Source organism: Lipotes vexillifer, unplaced genomic scaffold (genome assembly GCF_000442215.2).
Source record: "Lipotes vexillifer unplaced genomic scaffold, Lipotes_vexillifer_v1.1 scaffold500, whole genome shotgun sequence".
Classification (NCBI taxonomy): Eukaryota; Metazoa; Chordata; class Mammalia; order Artiodactyla; family Lipotidae; genus Lipotes; species Lipotes vexillifer.
Genome location: NW_006778765.1, coordinates 294,772 through 309,758, shown reverse-complemented (window position 1 = coordinate 309,758; position 14,987 = coordinate 294,772). Strand labels below are relative to the sequence as shown.

At 57.0% G+C, this 14,987-nt stretch overlaps 2 protein-coding genes across 3 annotated transcripts in view; one reads left to right on the top strand and one right to left on the bottom strand.

Moving 5' to 3' along the window:
* HEMK1 (HemK methyltransferase 1, mitochondrial release factors N(5)-glutamine) overlaps nt 1–4,486 on the bottom strand; it is an 11,143-nt gene extending 6,657 nt beyond the window's left edge. The window contains exons 1-4 of the mRNA XM_007451818.1: nt 4,429–4,486; nt 3,009–3,395; nt 2,631–2,722; nt 2,221–2,314 (exon numbers count right to left, since the gene is read on the bottom strand). Of these exons, the coding sequence (XP_007451880.1) occupies nt 2,221–2,314; nt 2,631–2,722; nt 3,009–3,218 (396 nt within the window). The 5' untranslated portion in view covers nt 3,219–3,395; nt 4,429–4,486. The remainder of the gene's footprint in view (nt 1–2,220; nt 2,315–2,630; nt 2,723–3,008; nt 3,396–4,428) is intronic.
* A 3,486-nt stretch (nt 4,487–7,972) lies between these two features.
* On the top strand, nt 7,973–13,370 carry CUNH3orf18 (chromosome unknown C3orf18 homolog). Of its 2 annotated transcripts, none has more exons than XM_007451817.1 (4): nt 7,973–8,146; nt 11,308–11,333; nt 11,880–12,027; nt 13,290–13,370. In XM_007451817.1, the coding sequence occupies exons 1-4, from the start codon at nt 7,973–7,975 to the stop codon at nt 13,368–13,370; spliced, it is 429 nt and encodes a 142-aa protein (XP_007451879.1). The 2 variants fall into 2 exon arrangements, with proteins under 2 accessions (XP_007451879.1, XP_007451878.1); XM_007451816.1 differs by having other exon boundaries at nt 7,973–8,206.
* The last annotated feature ends 1,617 nt before the right edge of the window (nt 13,371–14,987 follow it).

The following is a 14,987-nucleotide window of genomic DNA, read 5'->3' as shown; positions in this document are numbered from 1 at the left end:
GGCGGGGGGTGGGGGGTAGGGATGGAGACCACTCCCAGCAAGTCCAGAAACTCTCTTCCTCACCTAGTAAAGAGTCTCCTCAGCCTACAGTTGGTGGCTTCTTGGGGGAAGCTGAAAATCAAGCTGGTCACAGGCCCAGGGCACTTTTCCCAGGTGAACAAGGGGAGAATCCAAGAACATTGCAGGGTCGGAGCAGAGGGGAATGTGGGAAGGAGGCAAAGAGCAGGCAGCTGTCGGCTCTTACTGGAGCCACTGCCTCAACAGGACTCCACACCCCTTAAGAGGCTGGCGCAAGGCCTCAGCAGGACCTGAGTGCCATAAGGACCCTCATTAGGATTACATTCTTGATGAGGCAGCCCCAAGAAGGCAGCATTGCCTCCCTCAAGCTAATCACAGACAAGGCACTGAGCATCCCACACCTCACAGAGCCTCACCTCGCCAAGCTGGGCAAGAATGGCTCACACTTCCAGCCTTGGTTTTCCCACTGTACACACCGCCAGTCCAGGGACTGAGCCACCTCCCCATCCCCAGAGAAAACCCAACTGGTCAGGCCACACATCGCCTACAACTTTGCATTTCAGAATTCTGCACCCATCATCAGAAACCCTTCAATGGATGGAGAGAACGCAAGCACCATGGTCCCTCCCTTGCACTAATTCTCCCCACGCCCCACCACAGGCCACGTCCTCTCAAGTTCTTGGTAAGGCACTCCCCAATGCGGCTGCACATTGGGGCAACCTGGCAAATTCTGAGAAACGTCTGTACAGTGAGGCAAGGACCTGGCCTCCCAACCGCAGCCTCCCTCCTCTCCCCCACCCCTTATAGCAGAGCTGCTCTCCTGGCCCAGACCCACCCAGAAAAGGAGGGGACCCCACATGGGAGCCGGAAGTCCACACCCAACACTCAGAACCCTGGAACACATGGTTGGTGCCAGGTCAGCTCTGAGGGGACTCAAAGGTCATCGCGGTAGCTTCCCTCCCATGCCCTGACCCTTGGCAGCCTCAGGGGATGGTGAGTGACCTTCTGGCCAGAGGTCGCATGCTTGGAGGGGCCACAGGTTGGCCTCCCAAAAGTCTGCAGGTAGCAGGCTACATCCTGCTCTGGGTCTCTGCACCTATCCAGCTCATCCAATCCCAGATGGTTCAGCCCCTTGTAAGGTATGGGGCCCTGACCCAGGAGACAGGATGTCTTGAGTGCTGCCCCCATATGCTCCCTGCCTTGACATCCCTGTGACTTCAGCAAGGTCTCAGACTCCCTACTGTCCCTGCCCTGACACTGGGCATTAAGGCAAGGACCTGGCCTCCCAACCACATGATGCAGGGGGCAAGTGCGGTCAGAGGGCTTCTTGGCTGAGGGAGAGAGGCTGGGAAAGTGAGAAGGGGCTCTGGGTCCCTGGCTGGGACAGGTGGATGAGGCCTGATATTTCCCAAGAATGTGTGTGCCTTTCTGGAAACACCCCTTCTCAGAACCTGGTGCCCTCTGGCTTGCCCACCAGCCCCCACCCACATACCCCTCCACCTGCTCTGCTCTCTCTGGCTCCCAGCCCTGCCACCTACAAGGTCATGGGGAAGCCCAAGAAGGGCCATAGAAAGCATTTCTCCCAAGACTAGGGTGTTGCACCTACAGACAGCATGCTGGGACCATACACTTCCCAGTCCTAGTAATTTGAGAAACACAGGTGATTACCTGACTAGATAGTGGATGTAATAGGTAAAAGGTCCTAACCAGTTCCCTGGTCTGGAGGCCCAACCCTCTCATCATCTGGGCCCAGAGGGGGCAGTGACCTACCCAAGGTCACAAAGCTGTACCAGGCTTCCAGATGTCCAGCTGAAGCCCTCTCCACTTCGCCCATGCCTCCTGAGAAAGAGGAGGGCACTTGTTTCCAATGGGTTGGGTAGGCTATGGGCCCATGGGACAGCTCCTAGGGAAATGACAGGAACCGGCTGAGTACTTGGTGGGCAGCACTAGTTGGGGCATCTTGAGCCACTGCCAGCCTAGGGGCTGGGGCTGGGGCAGTGGCTTGGGAAGTGAGGATAGTCAAGGAGGTGAGCAGGAGACCTCTTTCCTCTTGGCCCCACCTACTCAGCCAGCCAGGAAGGGCGCTGCCTCTAAAGGACAGCAGTCATGGGGCTCCAGCGCCCCCTGGTGGAAGTCTGGGACAAGACAAGTGCCCTGAGCCCCCTTCATTCCCATCCTGCCCAGTCCTGATGGCACACCTACCTCCGTTTCTGGCCGAGGGATAAACACTGGGGGCGCCATCTTCAGACTGAGGCCCTGAAAGTCCCACTCACCAAGGATGTACTGCACAGGCATCCTGCAGAGGGGGCAGCAGGGTGATCATCAGTGCCAGCACCTGGACCAACAAGACCATGTCTGGGCTGGGATACCACTTTTGGCCAAAAGTGTCGGGTAGGGTCATGTCTCCTACGCCCCAGAACTCCTAGCCAAGACCTTCCTTTCCTCCCTTCTTCCTATTTACTACCATGACCCCTCTCTCATCACTCTCTCATCCCAACACCTCCCTAGTCCTTGGACATTTTCTTCCTCCCTGACCATGAACTTGGTGGAGCTGAAGGAAGCTGGACCCTGCTCCCCACACAGAACCCTCTGGTTTGGCCCATGGTGCTCACCTTTGCAATCGGTAGCTACTCAGCTCCTGGACATACTGTAACTGCCAAGGGGTCAGGGGCTGGGTCCAAAGTCCTGGCCTCAGGCTCTGAAACTGCACCACAGAGAATGTGAGTGGCTGGCTCCCCTGACCCAGGTTTCTTTTGTAGACAATGCCAGTGGGTCCAACACTGGCCACCTTGGTGATCCCTGAACCCCTAGTGCCTGGCACACACTGTAATAGTTTGTTGGATGAATAAGTATCTGCCTAAGACATTCCTCCAGAAAAATCCCATCATTCTCAGCTCAGCACTCTCAGTGGAATGGAAAAGCCTGGATGTCTCTTCCCCAGAGTCCTCCCTCCCCCCATTTCCTGCCCTCCTGACAACACTGCACTTAACTGTTTTGGCTCCAAGGACATGAGCCACGATGTACTCACTGGATTCCCGGGCCTCAGGGATGCCCCTTTTCTCAAAGACTACTGTCCAGTGGCTGACCAGTTCTGTGGCACTCAACAACCGAGCCGGAGGCAGATGGGGTTGCCGTGAGCTGAAGGTGCAGCCCCAAATGCCTCCCCTCCACCCCAGGCCAGATAGGAGGGCCCTCAGCATTCTGCCCTGACGTCCCACATCTCAGGGAAAGGATCCCTTGAGTACTTCCCCAAGGTCCCCAAATCTTTCTCGTGATGTCAGCTGCTGAGGATGGTGGCTGGCCTCAGCCGGATGGAGATGGAGAAGGTCACGGGCTCTGGCTCCTCAGCATGGCTCTGGTCCTCAGATGTGGCTGCCCTAGAACAGGGAAGGAGAACCAGGAGAGTAGCTGAGACTTGTGGGACCCACTCCTCTCTGACCTGTTGCCTGAGAAAGGGCATGCTCTTGCTCTGTCGCCTCTTTGACTCCATTTTAGACCCTCGCCCACCTATCTGAGTTTGTCTTGGTCAGTGACATCTTCTTCATGTTTTTGGCTCAAGTGATCTGAAGCCATAGCTCAGTCCCTACTAATAAATGGGCTGGTGTGGATCAGGGCCCAGGCTTGGGGGTTGGACAGATCTATCTGACCCAGAGGGTGTGACCTTGGGAAAGTCATTATTTCTGTGTTTCAGTTTCCTCGTCCATAAAATGGGGAAAATAACACAAACTCCACGGTGAGCACTGCATCGGTCAATGAATATCAAGGGCCTGGGAGCCAGCTCAACACATACAGGAACTCAATTTTATATGCTCTTGACTAATATTACTAGGAGGAGGAGACTGCCCTTGCTTGGGAGCTTTGCTTTTGACATTTTGCATGCACTGTCATTGATCTGTATGCTGAAAATCACCCCTCCACCCAATTTAACCCATAGTCCTAAACACCAGCATAAACTCCCAGGTAAAAAATTGACAATTTCTGTTAATTTTATATGCAAGTTATCACAAACAAATTTAACTGAAGGTTTAAAACCAGTGGTCTCCTTTCCTCTTACAGAGACCAGGGTTCAAACTAGCCTTTACTGAACACCTGCTAGGTGCCGCTCTTCAGAGACAGAAAGGAAAATGAGACTCCGAGACTGGAAGCAACCTGCCCAAAGTCACCCAGCTAGGTACTGTCCCAGTCAAGACACAAGTCCTTCGGACTCCAGAGGCAGCTCTGTCTACCAGAGCGCCGCCCAGGGAGGAGCCGAGGCCTGAAGTCAGGGGCGCAGCTTCCCTCTCAGTTTCGCACCGCGAGGTCGCCTCTCCACAAGCCTGTTTCTCCATCTGTACAACGGGGGTACAGACTTTTTAAGGAAGGCTGCCAGAGCTCTGACGAACTCGAGGTCTCGAGGGTGTTAACGCATACCTGCCTGAGAAGCTTCCCCACTCGCCCGCCAGCCTGAAGAAACTGCCGCGGGCTCGGCTCCCGGACATGCGTGACCCGCGATAAGCTCCCTCCGACGCTCTGCTTCCGGGGTTGGCGCAACTGAGGAAGGGCTCGGGCGGACCCCGTCGCCCAGCTCCAGAGTTCCTAGAGCCGATGTGTTCCACCTCGGAAGCCCCTGCGGCCGGTGGGGGCTATGAACGCCACGCCCACTACGCCCAAAGGCCCATTGACGGGAAAGTGCGTGGTTGGGAGTAGGGTTGCTCCCCGGGGGCCTGGACCGGACGGTCTTCCTGAAGGTTGAGGCAGGGATAAGGCTCCAGCCTGCGGTGACTGCTCCGAGATGGCGTTTGGGTACCCGGCCGGGAGGTGTGTAGCCAGCCCGAACGGAGGCATGTCACCAGCCGGCTCTGAATTCCAGAGTTGGGGCGCGATGCCCAGGGGCCTGATCTAACGTAGGCTGTGTGCTGGTAGAGCGGCACATGGGCGGGTCCCAGTGTTGGGGGCGGGCGCTAATTTGGGGGGTGGGACCCAGTGTCCAGGACCTGGGGTTCAGGTGGCAACTGGACCCCAGGGCCGCTCTTGACCCTCTAGCTCCCATTTTCGAGCAGGGAGCTCGAAACTGGAAGTAGTAGACCAGGGTTTGAATCCTGACTCATCGTGAGGCTTTGTCCATGTGCCCCTCTGTGGGCCTCAGTCGCTCCAATAAAATTCATGGCAGTGTTTCGCAAAGTATGGCCTGCCAATGCCACCCCCTCGCCGCCTAATCTATTGTTAACTAGATCACTGTTGACTAAACTACTATGAAGCATGCAGTTTCCCGGGCTCCATCCCAGACCCGGGGATCTGTATTTGTAACAAGCTACTCCGGTGATCCCCATAAGCTCCTTTAAAAACCTGAGGATTAGAAGGCTCCTCTCCAGAGATGATCGAGCTCTGGATTGGAGGGGTGTATGCAGGCTTGCTTGGGTCCAGGTGTCCAATAATACCACTCCTGTAATAAAAATACCATCCCGCCCCCCAACTTCTCTGAAGATGTCTCATTTCTAGCCTGGGATGGGTATCGTTTAACAAGAGCCCTCACACCAGAGTCCATCTGAGCAGGAAGCTGAGACCCAGGGAAGAGAAGCATCTTGCTCTAGGTCACTAAGCTAGTGGAGGGTCGAGCCGGAGTTCAATGCAGACTCAAGGACTCCTAGTCTAGTGATCTCCCCAAATTTGTGTCCACCTGCGTTTGCGAAGCCCGACTCTGTCCTGGCGGAGATGGAGCCCAGGGTAGCCGGAGACCAGAGTTGTAGCCCTTAGGAAGGCCTGGCCACCCACCGACCCCTTCCCGACTCTGGCACAGCCCACGGGCAGTGAGGAGTGGTCTCCAAGAACTGCGACCAGGCTCCCCCTCTTGCTGGGGGCAGAGCCAGATCCGAGCGGCAGGCCAGCGGGCCAATGCAGGGCAGGCTCTGGGCCTGACAGCCAATCCGGGGCCGAGGGCACGGAGCTGGCAGGGAGGAGAGGAGCTGGAGCGTCGCGGAGCCGCGAGGCTGCTCGCCTCAGCCCCACCCCCGAGGTGGGTCCCGGACGGCCAGTCCCTGTCCAGGCTGGCAGAACAGGCGCTCTCGGCTGTGGGCGGTGTGACGTCGCTGGCCCAGCCCAGGGAGGTCCTCCCAGGTCGCCCAGGGAGGGCGGGCCTTAGGTCGGACCCGCCGCCCCCAATCCCGGGGCCTGGGGGTCCACCTCACCTTGCCCCGGCCTCCTGCCAGTCGCCACCACCCCTAGCCTCTCCCGCTGAGTTCGGCGCCCCAGGGAGGATTAAGTAAGTGCTGAGGTCGCCGCTTCTGTGCAAGAATGGAGGAATCACAGAGTCGCGAAGGTGGGGTTGGGGATTGGGGCAGGGAGGACTGATGAACCTGGTGGAGAATGGTATGCGGGTTCTTGGAGGTGGTGGTGCCCACCCCTTTCTCTCTGGCTTCCTTCTCTTGCCCCTTGGACCATGACGCATTCCTGAACAGTGATGAGCAGGGCCCTTTCTCTCCTTTGGAGGGAAGAATAAACAGAGCCCCAGAGCAAGTATTAAGGGTCTGGCCCAAGGTCACATCTGGGGTCAGCGGCAGAGCCAAGAAAGAACCTGGGACTCCTGACGTGCCCAGCCTAGCTAGAGGAGGAGGACAGAGAGGGACGATGAGCTTCTCCCATCCCATGTTTCTGTGCCAGCCTTGCTCCTTCCTAAGAGGCCATCACTGGTGTGTGCACACCTCACACACACCCATACACCTGCACAGGGAGGCATCCCACATACACCCGTGAGCTAGCGCAGAGGTGTGTATGCAGCCATGAGCTGTGCATCCCTCCTATCCCTCGGCCTTCCCTTCTGCAGTTTGGCTAGGACCTCTTCCCACCCTGCCTTACCCAGGGCCTTTTGGCCTGGGAAGGCCAAAGTCACTGCCTAGACTGGGCACATCGCCCACCCTCTGCTCCCAAGGGACGAGGGAAGGGGAAGAGAAGGCATCTCAGAGTGGGAGCTCCATCCCTGCCTCTGAAGATACGCTCCCCTTGATTTTCTCCTAGTCCCTGGCAGCCCCTGTAGGGAGTCCAATGACCCAAGAGCCTACAGAGAAAGCTGTAGGACCTGACTTTATCCTCTCTCTCCTTCCTGTCTTCTGGTCTTGCCACACATGTCCCTGCCCTTACTCCAGGCACAAGCTGGACCACACAGCAGGCTGGGTCCAGGGGCTTCTGGGGCTCCCCTTTCCCAACTGGAGTGGCCAGAGGGAGAAGATCTAACATTTATTGGGTACTTGCTGTGGATGAGGGTTGTACTGAGCTAAGTCATTTCTAGGAACTTGTTCATTCTGATATGTGAGGGAGGTGTCCTTAATACCCCTACCTTAGACTCAGGAAAACTGAGACATGGAGAGGTGGAGTGACTTGCCTAGGGTCACCCAGTTAAGTGGCTGAACTGGGATTCAAAGATAAGCCTGTCCGACTTTCGTGCAAGTGTTTTCCTCCAGGAAAGGAAAAAGCTGCAGTATTTTTTTCTCCAAGCAGGAGGTGAGGGATGTGGGGGGCAGGAAGTAAGAAGGTGAGCAGTGTGGGGAGTAGGGGCTGGGGGTGGGGAATGAACTTTTTCTTTCAAACCTCCCCACTACTTTTCACATCTTCCAAGTATGATCACTATGATCATCTTACCCACAAAGAGGGGGCAGGGCTTCATTTTCATGTTCCTAAATCCACATGGGATCCATAGATATATAAAGCACATGTCCTGATGTTCCCTGAATTTGCCCTTGCCCTCAAACTTTTATTTCCCCTGTGCCTTCAGAACTTAGGGGGACTTCATCTCCTCACAGAGTCCCATCCTCAGCCTCATGTTTTTTATTTTTTCCTTTCCAACACCCAGGGAGGCAGGGAGCTCTCTTTATCCAAGGACGTGGCCCCCTGTATGGGTAGTGGGGGCCACAGGCTGGGACACCCCTGATGTCAGAAGTGAGTGGGCAGGTTGACTGACCACAAGCAGTCCCTCAGCATCAGCATGGACTCCAGGATCCCATCTGCTAGGAGCTGGATCAGCAGCCACCCACCCACCTCTGAACCTGACCTGGAGCCTGCCACAGATGGGCCAGCTTCCGAGACCACGACACTCAGCCCAGAAGCCACCAGCTTTAATGACACCAGAATCCCTGACGTGGCTGGTGGCACAGCCGGCGTGGGCACAATGCTTCTGTCCTTTGGGATCATCACAGTGATTGGCCTGGCTGTGGCCATGGTGAGAGCTGGGGCAGGCTGGGGCTGGCCCACATGGCCCTCACTTGACAGAGGGCGATCACTGTTTAGATTTTAGAGGATCTAATCAGAACACAATTGTCTGTTAGTGATAGTACAATCCCTTCTTTCCCCAGAGTTTTGTTTTTTGGGGTCCAGAGACCAGAGAGGCTGCCTCCAATTGGAAGAACCAGAAAAGGTTCTGAGGAATACATGGCATTTTGAGCTGGGCCGTGAAGGCCACGTAGGAGTTGGGGAGGAGGGTGTTGCAGGTGGAGGGTCCTGATGGGCAAAAGTTTGGAGGCAGACAGGAGGTATCTGTGAGCAGCAAGCAGGACAGTGAGGCAAGTGAGTGTGGGGATGCAATAGGAGTAGAGGCCAGAAGGCAATTGGGATAGATCGTGGGCTGTAGAGTCCGAATGGGATGCTTTGGGCATGGCAGGCTGCTGGCAATGTTCATTCATTCATTCATTCACTTGGCAATTATTTACTGGGCACCTGCCCTGGACCGAGCCTTTGGCACCCCAGGGACTAGGGAGAAAAAGTCCTGCCCTGCAGTTCTTACAGGGAGTGAGAGATAGGTAAAACCAAGGGTGCCAAGGGAAGCCCGTAGGGACTAGATTAGGGAACTGGGTGGGAGTTGGAGGGACTTCCTAGGCTGGGTGGTCAGGGACAACTAAGGAGGCAACATTAGAGCTAAGCTGTCACAGTGGAGGCCTGGCCCCAGCGTCATGAGAAGGGCAGAGTTTGGCAGACATCAGGGCAGAGGTGAGCTGGGGTGAGGGCTGCAGGTGTCCCCTGAGAGTGGATATGATGCTTCCAGATCTGGTATCTACCGCTGAAGATATGGACTGTCCCCTGGGAATTCCCTGGCAATCCAATGATTAGGACTCAGCGCTTTAACTGCCGGGGCCCCAGGTTCAATCCCTGGTCAGGGAACTAGGATCTCACAAGTTGTGCAGCGTGGACAAAAAAAAAAAAGATATGGACTCTCCTCTTAAGATGATACATGGACACTCAGAATTCTGTCACCGAGGGCCCATTGGAGATTGCGAGGACTGAGACCTGGAAGGGTGGGAGGTGTACCTGAGGTCCCCCAGCAGGCCCGGCAATGGTGGCATTCTGCCTGCTGCCCCTCACAGGCTCTGACGGCTGGCCTTAGACTCAGGAGCATGTTGCTGTGACAAATAGGGCTGGATGATCCATTCGTGGCTGGAGCTGCTGGTAAAACAGGGTCACCATATGGGCCCACAGGCTCCGGATTGCTGCCAGGGAACAACTGCTGGCCAGCGGGCAGAGCCAGGATGCAACACACAGAGTGAGGCCGGGGCCTGAGCAGTCGCCTGGGGCAGGGGTGAGGCAGAATACCGGTGTTTGGCACCCATGTGGTGGTTAAGCAGGCTGAGACACTCTAACCTCAGGGGCAGAGCAGGGCCTAGAAACTGCCTTTGTCACTCTTGGCCAAAGATTTTGTCCTGGGAACTTGGGAAGACTTCCTTACTCTTCATTCTGGAGGAATATTCGGAGGGTCGCGGTGGATGGCCTTATCACCAGAAACGGAGAGGTAGGGAAGTTATGGGGCAAAGGCAGTGGAGGGCAGGAAACAGCTCCTGGGCAGGGGCCAGGTCTGGAGATGTTCCTTAAGTGTTACTTCCTCTCCCCTCATGCCAACCCTGAGCCAGGCCATGCTGGGTGCAAGGAGGAACAAATCAGTGCCAGGCCGTGTGCCTCACGTAGGAAGAACAGTGGGGGAGGGCTTCCTGGAAGAGGTGGGGCTGCAGCTGGACAGTGAAGGGTAAGGAAGATTTGGAAAGGAAGGTATTTGTGGGGAGGGTGTTAGTAGTTGGGGCGGAGGGAGCAGCAAGGGTGAGGGGTGGAGATTGGTTCTAGCCTCTCTTAAAGATCCTTCTGTATCACAGGGCGGGCAGGAGGGCTGAGAGGCGAGGGAGTACAGTGTGCTGGGGCTGGAGCTGCTGCTTCAGGGCAGGCAGGGGCTATGCCAGAGACCTGGAGCTCCTGTTGCATCCCACCCACAAGAGAGCAAGGGGCATGCCAACATGTGACCTCCTGGAGGGGATGGGGGAGCAAGGGGCACTGCAGTTTCTTTCCACCTTTGGGGTCCCCCAGGAATGAGCAGCAGGAGGAGCTCTGGGTCAGGCTGGAAACAAACCAGATTCAAGCTGTGAATGGGCCACAAAGAGTGTAGGAGCCACAGGGGGTTTGGGACAGACTCTAGGGACATGGCTTTCCCCCAAGCAGAAGCAGTCATGCTCCTGGTAGTCAAAAAACACCAGTTGAGGGATGAGCGAGATGGGGGCAGAAGTCCCTGGAGTTCCCGCTCCAGGTCCTGCAGAGGTCCCCAAGTCTCACCCCCTTCTTCCCTCCCCTGAGTGCTTTGTACCAGGATTTCCTTCTCTAGCCAGGAGCTCTTGGGTCTCAGATGTTTTCTCAGGCTGCCTAGGCCTTTACCTTCAAGTCATTATGATGGGGGTTAGGACCCAGGGGTCTTCCTAGGTTCCTCCAGCATCAGGGTTCAGGAGTGTGGTCTAGGCTGATGTCCTGGGGCTCAGACCCTCCTCCTCAGCCCCTGAGGGCCATCAGCCTCCCATAGAAACCCCAGGAAGCCAGCCCAGAGCCTTGCCTAGAGCCACTGCCCTGCAGAGTCTGGCCACTGCCTATCCTCTGTCCTTTTTGCCCATACATGGGGAGAAAGTTTGGTCCTGGGGACAGCTGAGAGGAGAGGGTATGCTGAAGTACCTCCCCCACCACTTTAGCCCTGAGGAGTCCGAGGCAGGCACTGAGTGGCTGGAGCCACAGTCAGTTTTGGCAGGGGTGGGCCCATGCGTCCCTAGGCGAGGCTTACCTGTGTGGTCTTCCCAGGCTGGCCTTCTCCCCACCTCTGAGTTTGGGCGCTGTCAGCATCTAATAAACGTCAAATGGAAGCACAAATTTAGGATGTATGTGTCCCTGGGATGGGGTCAGTGAGGACATGGGGACCTATAGTTCTCCCGTTCATCAGCCTCAGCATGTCCCCGGTCCCGAGGGACTGCTGGATTAATTAGGGCCTCCTTTCCTGGCCATTTGATGCTGCTCCTTCTCTTGCAGGTTTTGTACATCAGGAAGAAGAAGAGGTAACTCCCCATCTGCCACCCAAGACTCCAGCCCGTGGGCAATGCTGGGCTGGACTCCAGGGGACGTGGGTGGGAAAGGAGAGTCCCTCCACCATGAGGGTCCCTCTCCCTAGTGAGGGAGTCAGGGCCTCTTCTGCCCACTCGGGGTTGGGGGTAACCATTTTCCCCTGGGGAGGGCTGAGCCACCCTTGCCCTGCTGCCCTGAGCTAATGGCCACTGACTCCCCTTTCCCCACCCCGGCCCCTCAGAGGCTGGGGATCGCACAAGGCCCTGGCTTAGGCAGTCCCCATGGCTCTCACGGATGATAGCTCTGTGGCCCATGGCCCCATCTGGTCCCCAGAGTGGGTACCTGTCCCTCTCAGGCCACCCATCCAAGGGGTAGAGCTAGTACTGTATGTGCAAAAATGTCTTTCATTGAATCCCAGGGGAAATTTTAGGACCCTAAACATGGTGGTGTCAGCTGGTCAGCACGGAGCAGCACCTGGAGGGCTGGTGGGAACGGAAGGGCCTGCCCTGCCTGCAGCAGTCTCTGCCCCCACCCCCCAGGCTGGAGAAGCTGCGCCACCAGCTCATGCCTATGTACAACTTCGACCCCACGGAGGAGCAAGATGAACTGGAGCGGGAGCTGCTGGAGCACGGGCGGGACACTGCCTCCGTGCAGGCCGCCACCGCTGTGCAGGCCACGCTGGCCAAGGTGGGCACTGACCAGGCTCCTCCACCCAGCGTGCAGCCTGTTTGTGGCTCTTCCACCCCCACCCTCCCTCCTTTCCCATGTAGCTTTCTAGCACCTGCCATGTGGTCAGGTGGCAGCTATCGGGTATATGGATTTTGTCAGGTTTGTTTAGAAACTAGTAGAATTGCTCCTCGGCCACCCACAGACTCACTGCACAAGGCCAGGCCAGGGCAGCCCTGGGATCCAGCCTGGCTCTGTCCCGATAGCCTGGTCACCTTGGAAGCTCCATTGGCCTCTCTGAGCCTCAGTTTTCTCATCTGCAAGTGAAAATCCTGATTCTTGCCTCAGGTATGCCCCCTCAAACTAGGGGGAAAGCAGGAGAAGACTCACGGGAGGGATTGTTGGGGGGCTGAGACCCTGGGTTCTTCTGCTCCCTGAGATCCCAGTCCTGAGTGAGTTGTGACTGGCGTCAGATTCTGGGGCAGTGGCACCTCTGAGTAGATTGGTGGGTTCCTAGTAGCTGGCAGACCCCAGGCAGGTGCAGACCCTAGCCGGACTCACCTCCCATGTCCAAAGTGCTGGGTACCTGTGTGGTTATCCTGCCAGAGTCACTGGGCTGCCTGGCCACTTGCCACCGGTCCCTGAAATCCCCAGGGGCCAGAGCACCATGAGGAGGCCTGGTCTCCCCCGACCCATGATGCCCCTTTGCATCCCTCCTTGCCTTGACTGCCCAGGTTGCTAGGGAACCTGGCTCCACAGCGGCAGAATTAAGAGACTGGGCTCAGGAAGAGTCCAGGCTGGGAGTCCCCTGGTTTTGCTACCAGTTCTTTGCCACCTGGATCAGGACTCATTCCCCCTTGGGATATTCAGGAAATTGGGCTGAGAACCTTGGTCCGCCCAGCTCTTGGGACTACTGACTATTTGACGGTTGTTTCCTGTGCATCTCCCTTTGTGCCAGCCCCTGTGCCCGGGCTTTGGGGCTTGGGGGTACAGAGGTGAACCCCCTCTGCTGGGAGAGGTCGGTACATGCATAATTAATGCAGGCCCTGGGACCTAGGTTAAGTGCTGCAACTGGCTGAGGTGGCAGGGCAAGCTGGGGATGGCTGGGGAGAGGAGTCATCTGAGCCAGGTCGTATTTCTTGGCTGAGCTTGTGGGAGGGCATTCCAGGCAGAAGACATAGCTGGTGCCAAGCGCACGTGGGCACCAGAGGGTGGAGGGGACTGGGCCAGAGAGTGCATGGCCTTGGTCAAGGTCCCTGATGCCCCTTACTGTCTCTCTGCAGACCACTCTCCCCTCTCAGGGCCCAATGCAGAGGCCCAGCCGGCTGGTGTTCACTGATGTAGCCAATGCCATCCACGCGTGAGGAGTCCTGGGACAGGCCTGGACCTCTGATGAAAACACCTGCCACAGTGCCCTCAGCTGCCCACTCCGAGATCATTAGGACCTCCTCTCAGGACCTGCCCTGCCAAGGCCTCAGCTATTTTGAGGACCCAGCTGCTGACCCTCCAGGCTCTAAAAGAGGCCCCTGGCCAGGTTGGGCATATGGCCACTGATATCACCTGACCTGAGGGCCCTGGAATGCAGAGCATCCCTCATAAGTCTTCCTTATGCTGGCTGGCTTCCTTGTGCCCTTCCCAGACCCCTCACCTCAGGGTCTGCTCCTCTAATGTGGAGGAAATGGGGGGAGATGTGGGATGGGAGGGGGAAGGGAAGGAGAGTAGGGGGGTTCCCATCCATCAGGGAGAGACATATCTTTGGAATCTGGAGTCTCCTCTGGGGTGGGGAGAGGCAGCCACCCAGGTCTCAGGCACATGGTATGGTGGTACTCTGGGAGAGGCTCAGGGATAGAGCTGAAACTGCCAAGTGGGCAAGGATGCCAGGAGGAGGGCTGCTCATACCCAAGGTCAGTCCAAATTACAGGGATCCATGAGGTCTTCCAGCCACCCCTCCGTGGTGGTCGGCTATTGGCTGGGCCCAAGCTAGGATGAGAGCTGAGGGGGAAGGGAGGTGGGGGAGCAGGTGTGGAGGGATGCAGTGCCCAGACCTGCTGGAAGGCCTCCTGCATGCGCATGAAGGTGCCCACCTGCAGACGTGTGCCTGTCCCAGCACAGGGGGCAGGATGGAGACCCCTGCATTGGCTCCACCCTCCAAGCCAACCCCCACCCCATGGTGTGTAGAGGAACATTAAGTAGGCCACCTTCTCCACCTTCAGTGTTCAGGGACTGAAGGGAGAGGGAAGCAGAGGCAAGGGTCCACTGCCCACCACATCCCTTCACTGGGCTCTAAAAGCCAGGTAACCTGCTTCTGGAACAGTTCCCTGTCTTGGTGTTTATCGGGGACCTGGGGTTGGGGGAGAGACTGTTGGTCAGAGGGCGGTGGTCGCCAGCTGCAGGCTAGAAGGGGAAGTTCTGAGTGCCTGAAACAGGGTGGGGATAGCCCCTTGGAAAACAGACCTAAGAGACCTAGTCTGGGTTTTGATCACACAACCCACCTACCCATTGTCCACCCACCCCATGCCCCGCAGGAATTCTGCCAGGCTGGGGCATCTGGGCAAGGCACTGGGTCAAGCCAGACCCCGAGAGCTGGGCACTTCTCCGCTGGGCACGCATGTGCACCTGAGCAGGCACAGACACACGCCCCTGTGCCCAGCCTCGCCGCCATCACTGTCTGCTGGTTGGCGGGGACGTGAGGGTGGCAAATGCAAGGTGTCAGGCTGTGAGGGCCTAGGAGGACTTCATGGGGAAGGTTCTGGATTTATTTCCTCCTCTAGATGCTATAAATACGTTAGCATTCGAGCCAACTGGAGGGCTATGGGTAATTTAGGATGCACAGAAACTGTAATTTAACTCATAGCATCTCTATGTGAGAGCATTAAAGGTGTAATTAAGACGTTTACACAAAGAGAGTGTGAGCCTGTGACACTGGGGATGTGAAACCCCAGGAGGGGTGGGATGGGTGAGAGGCTGTGGGGGGGGGGGGG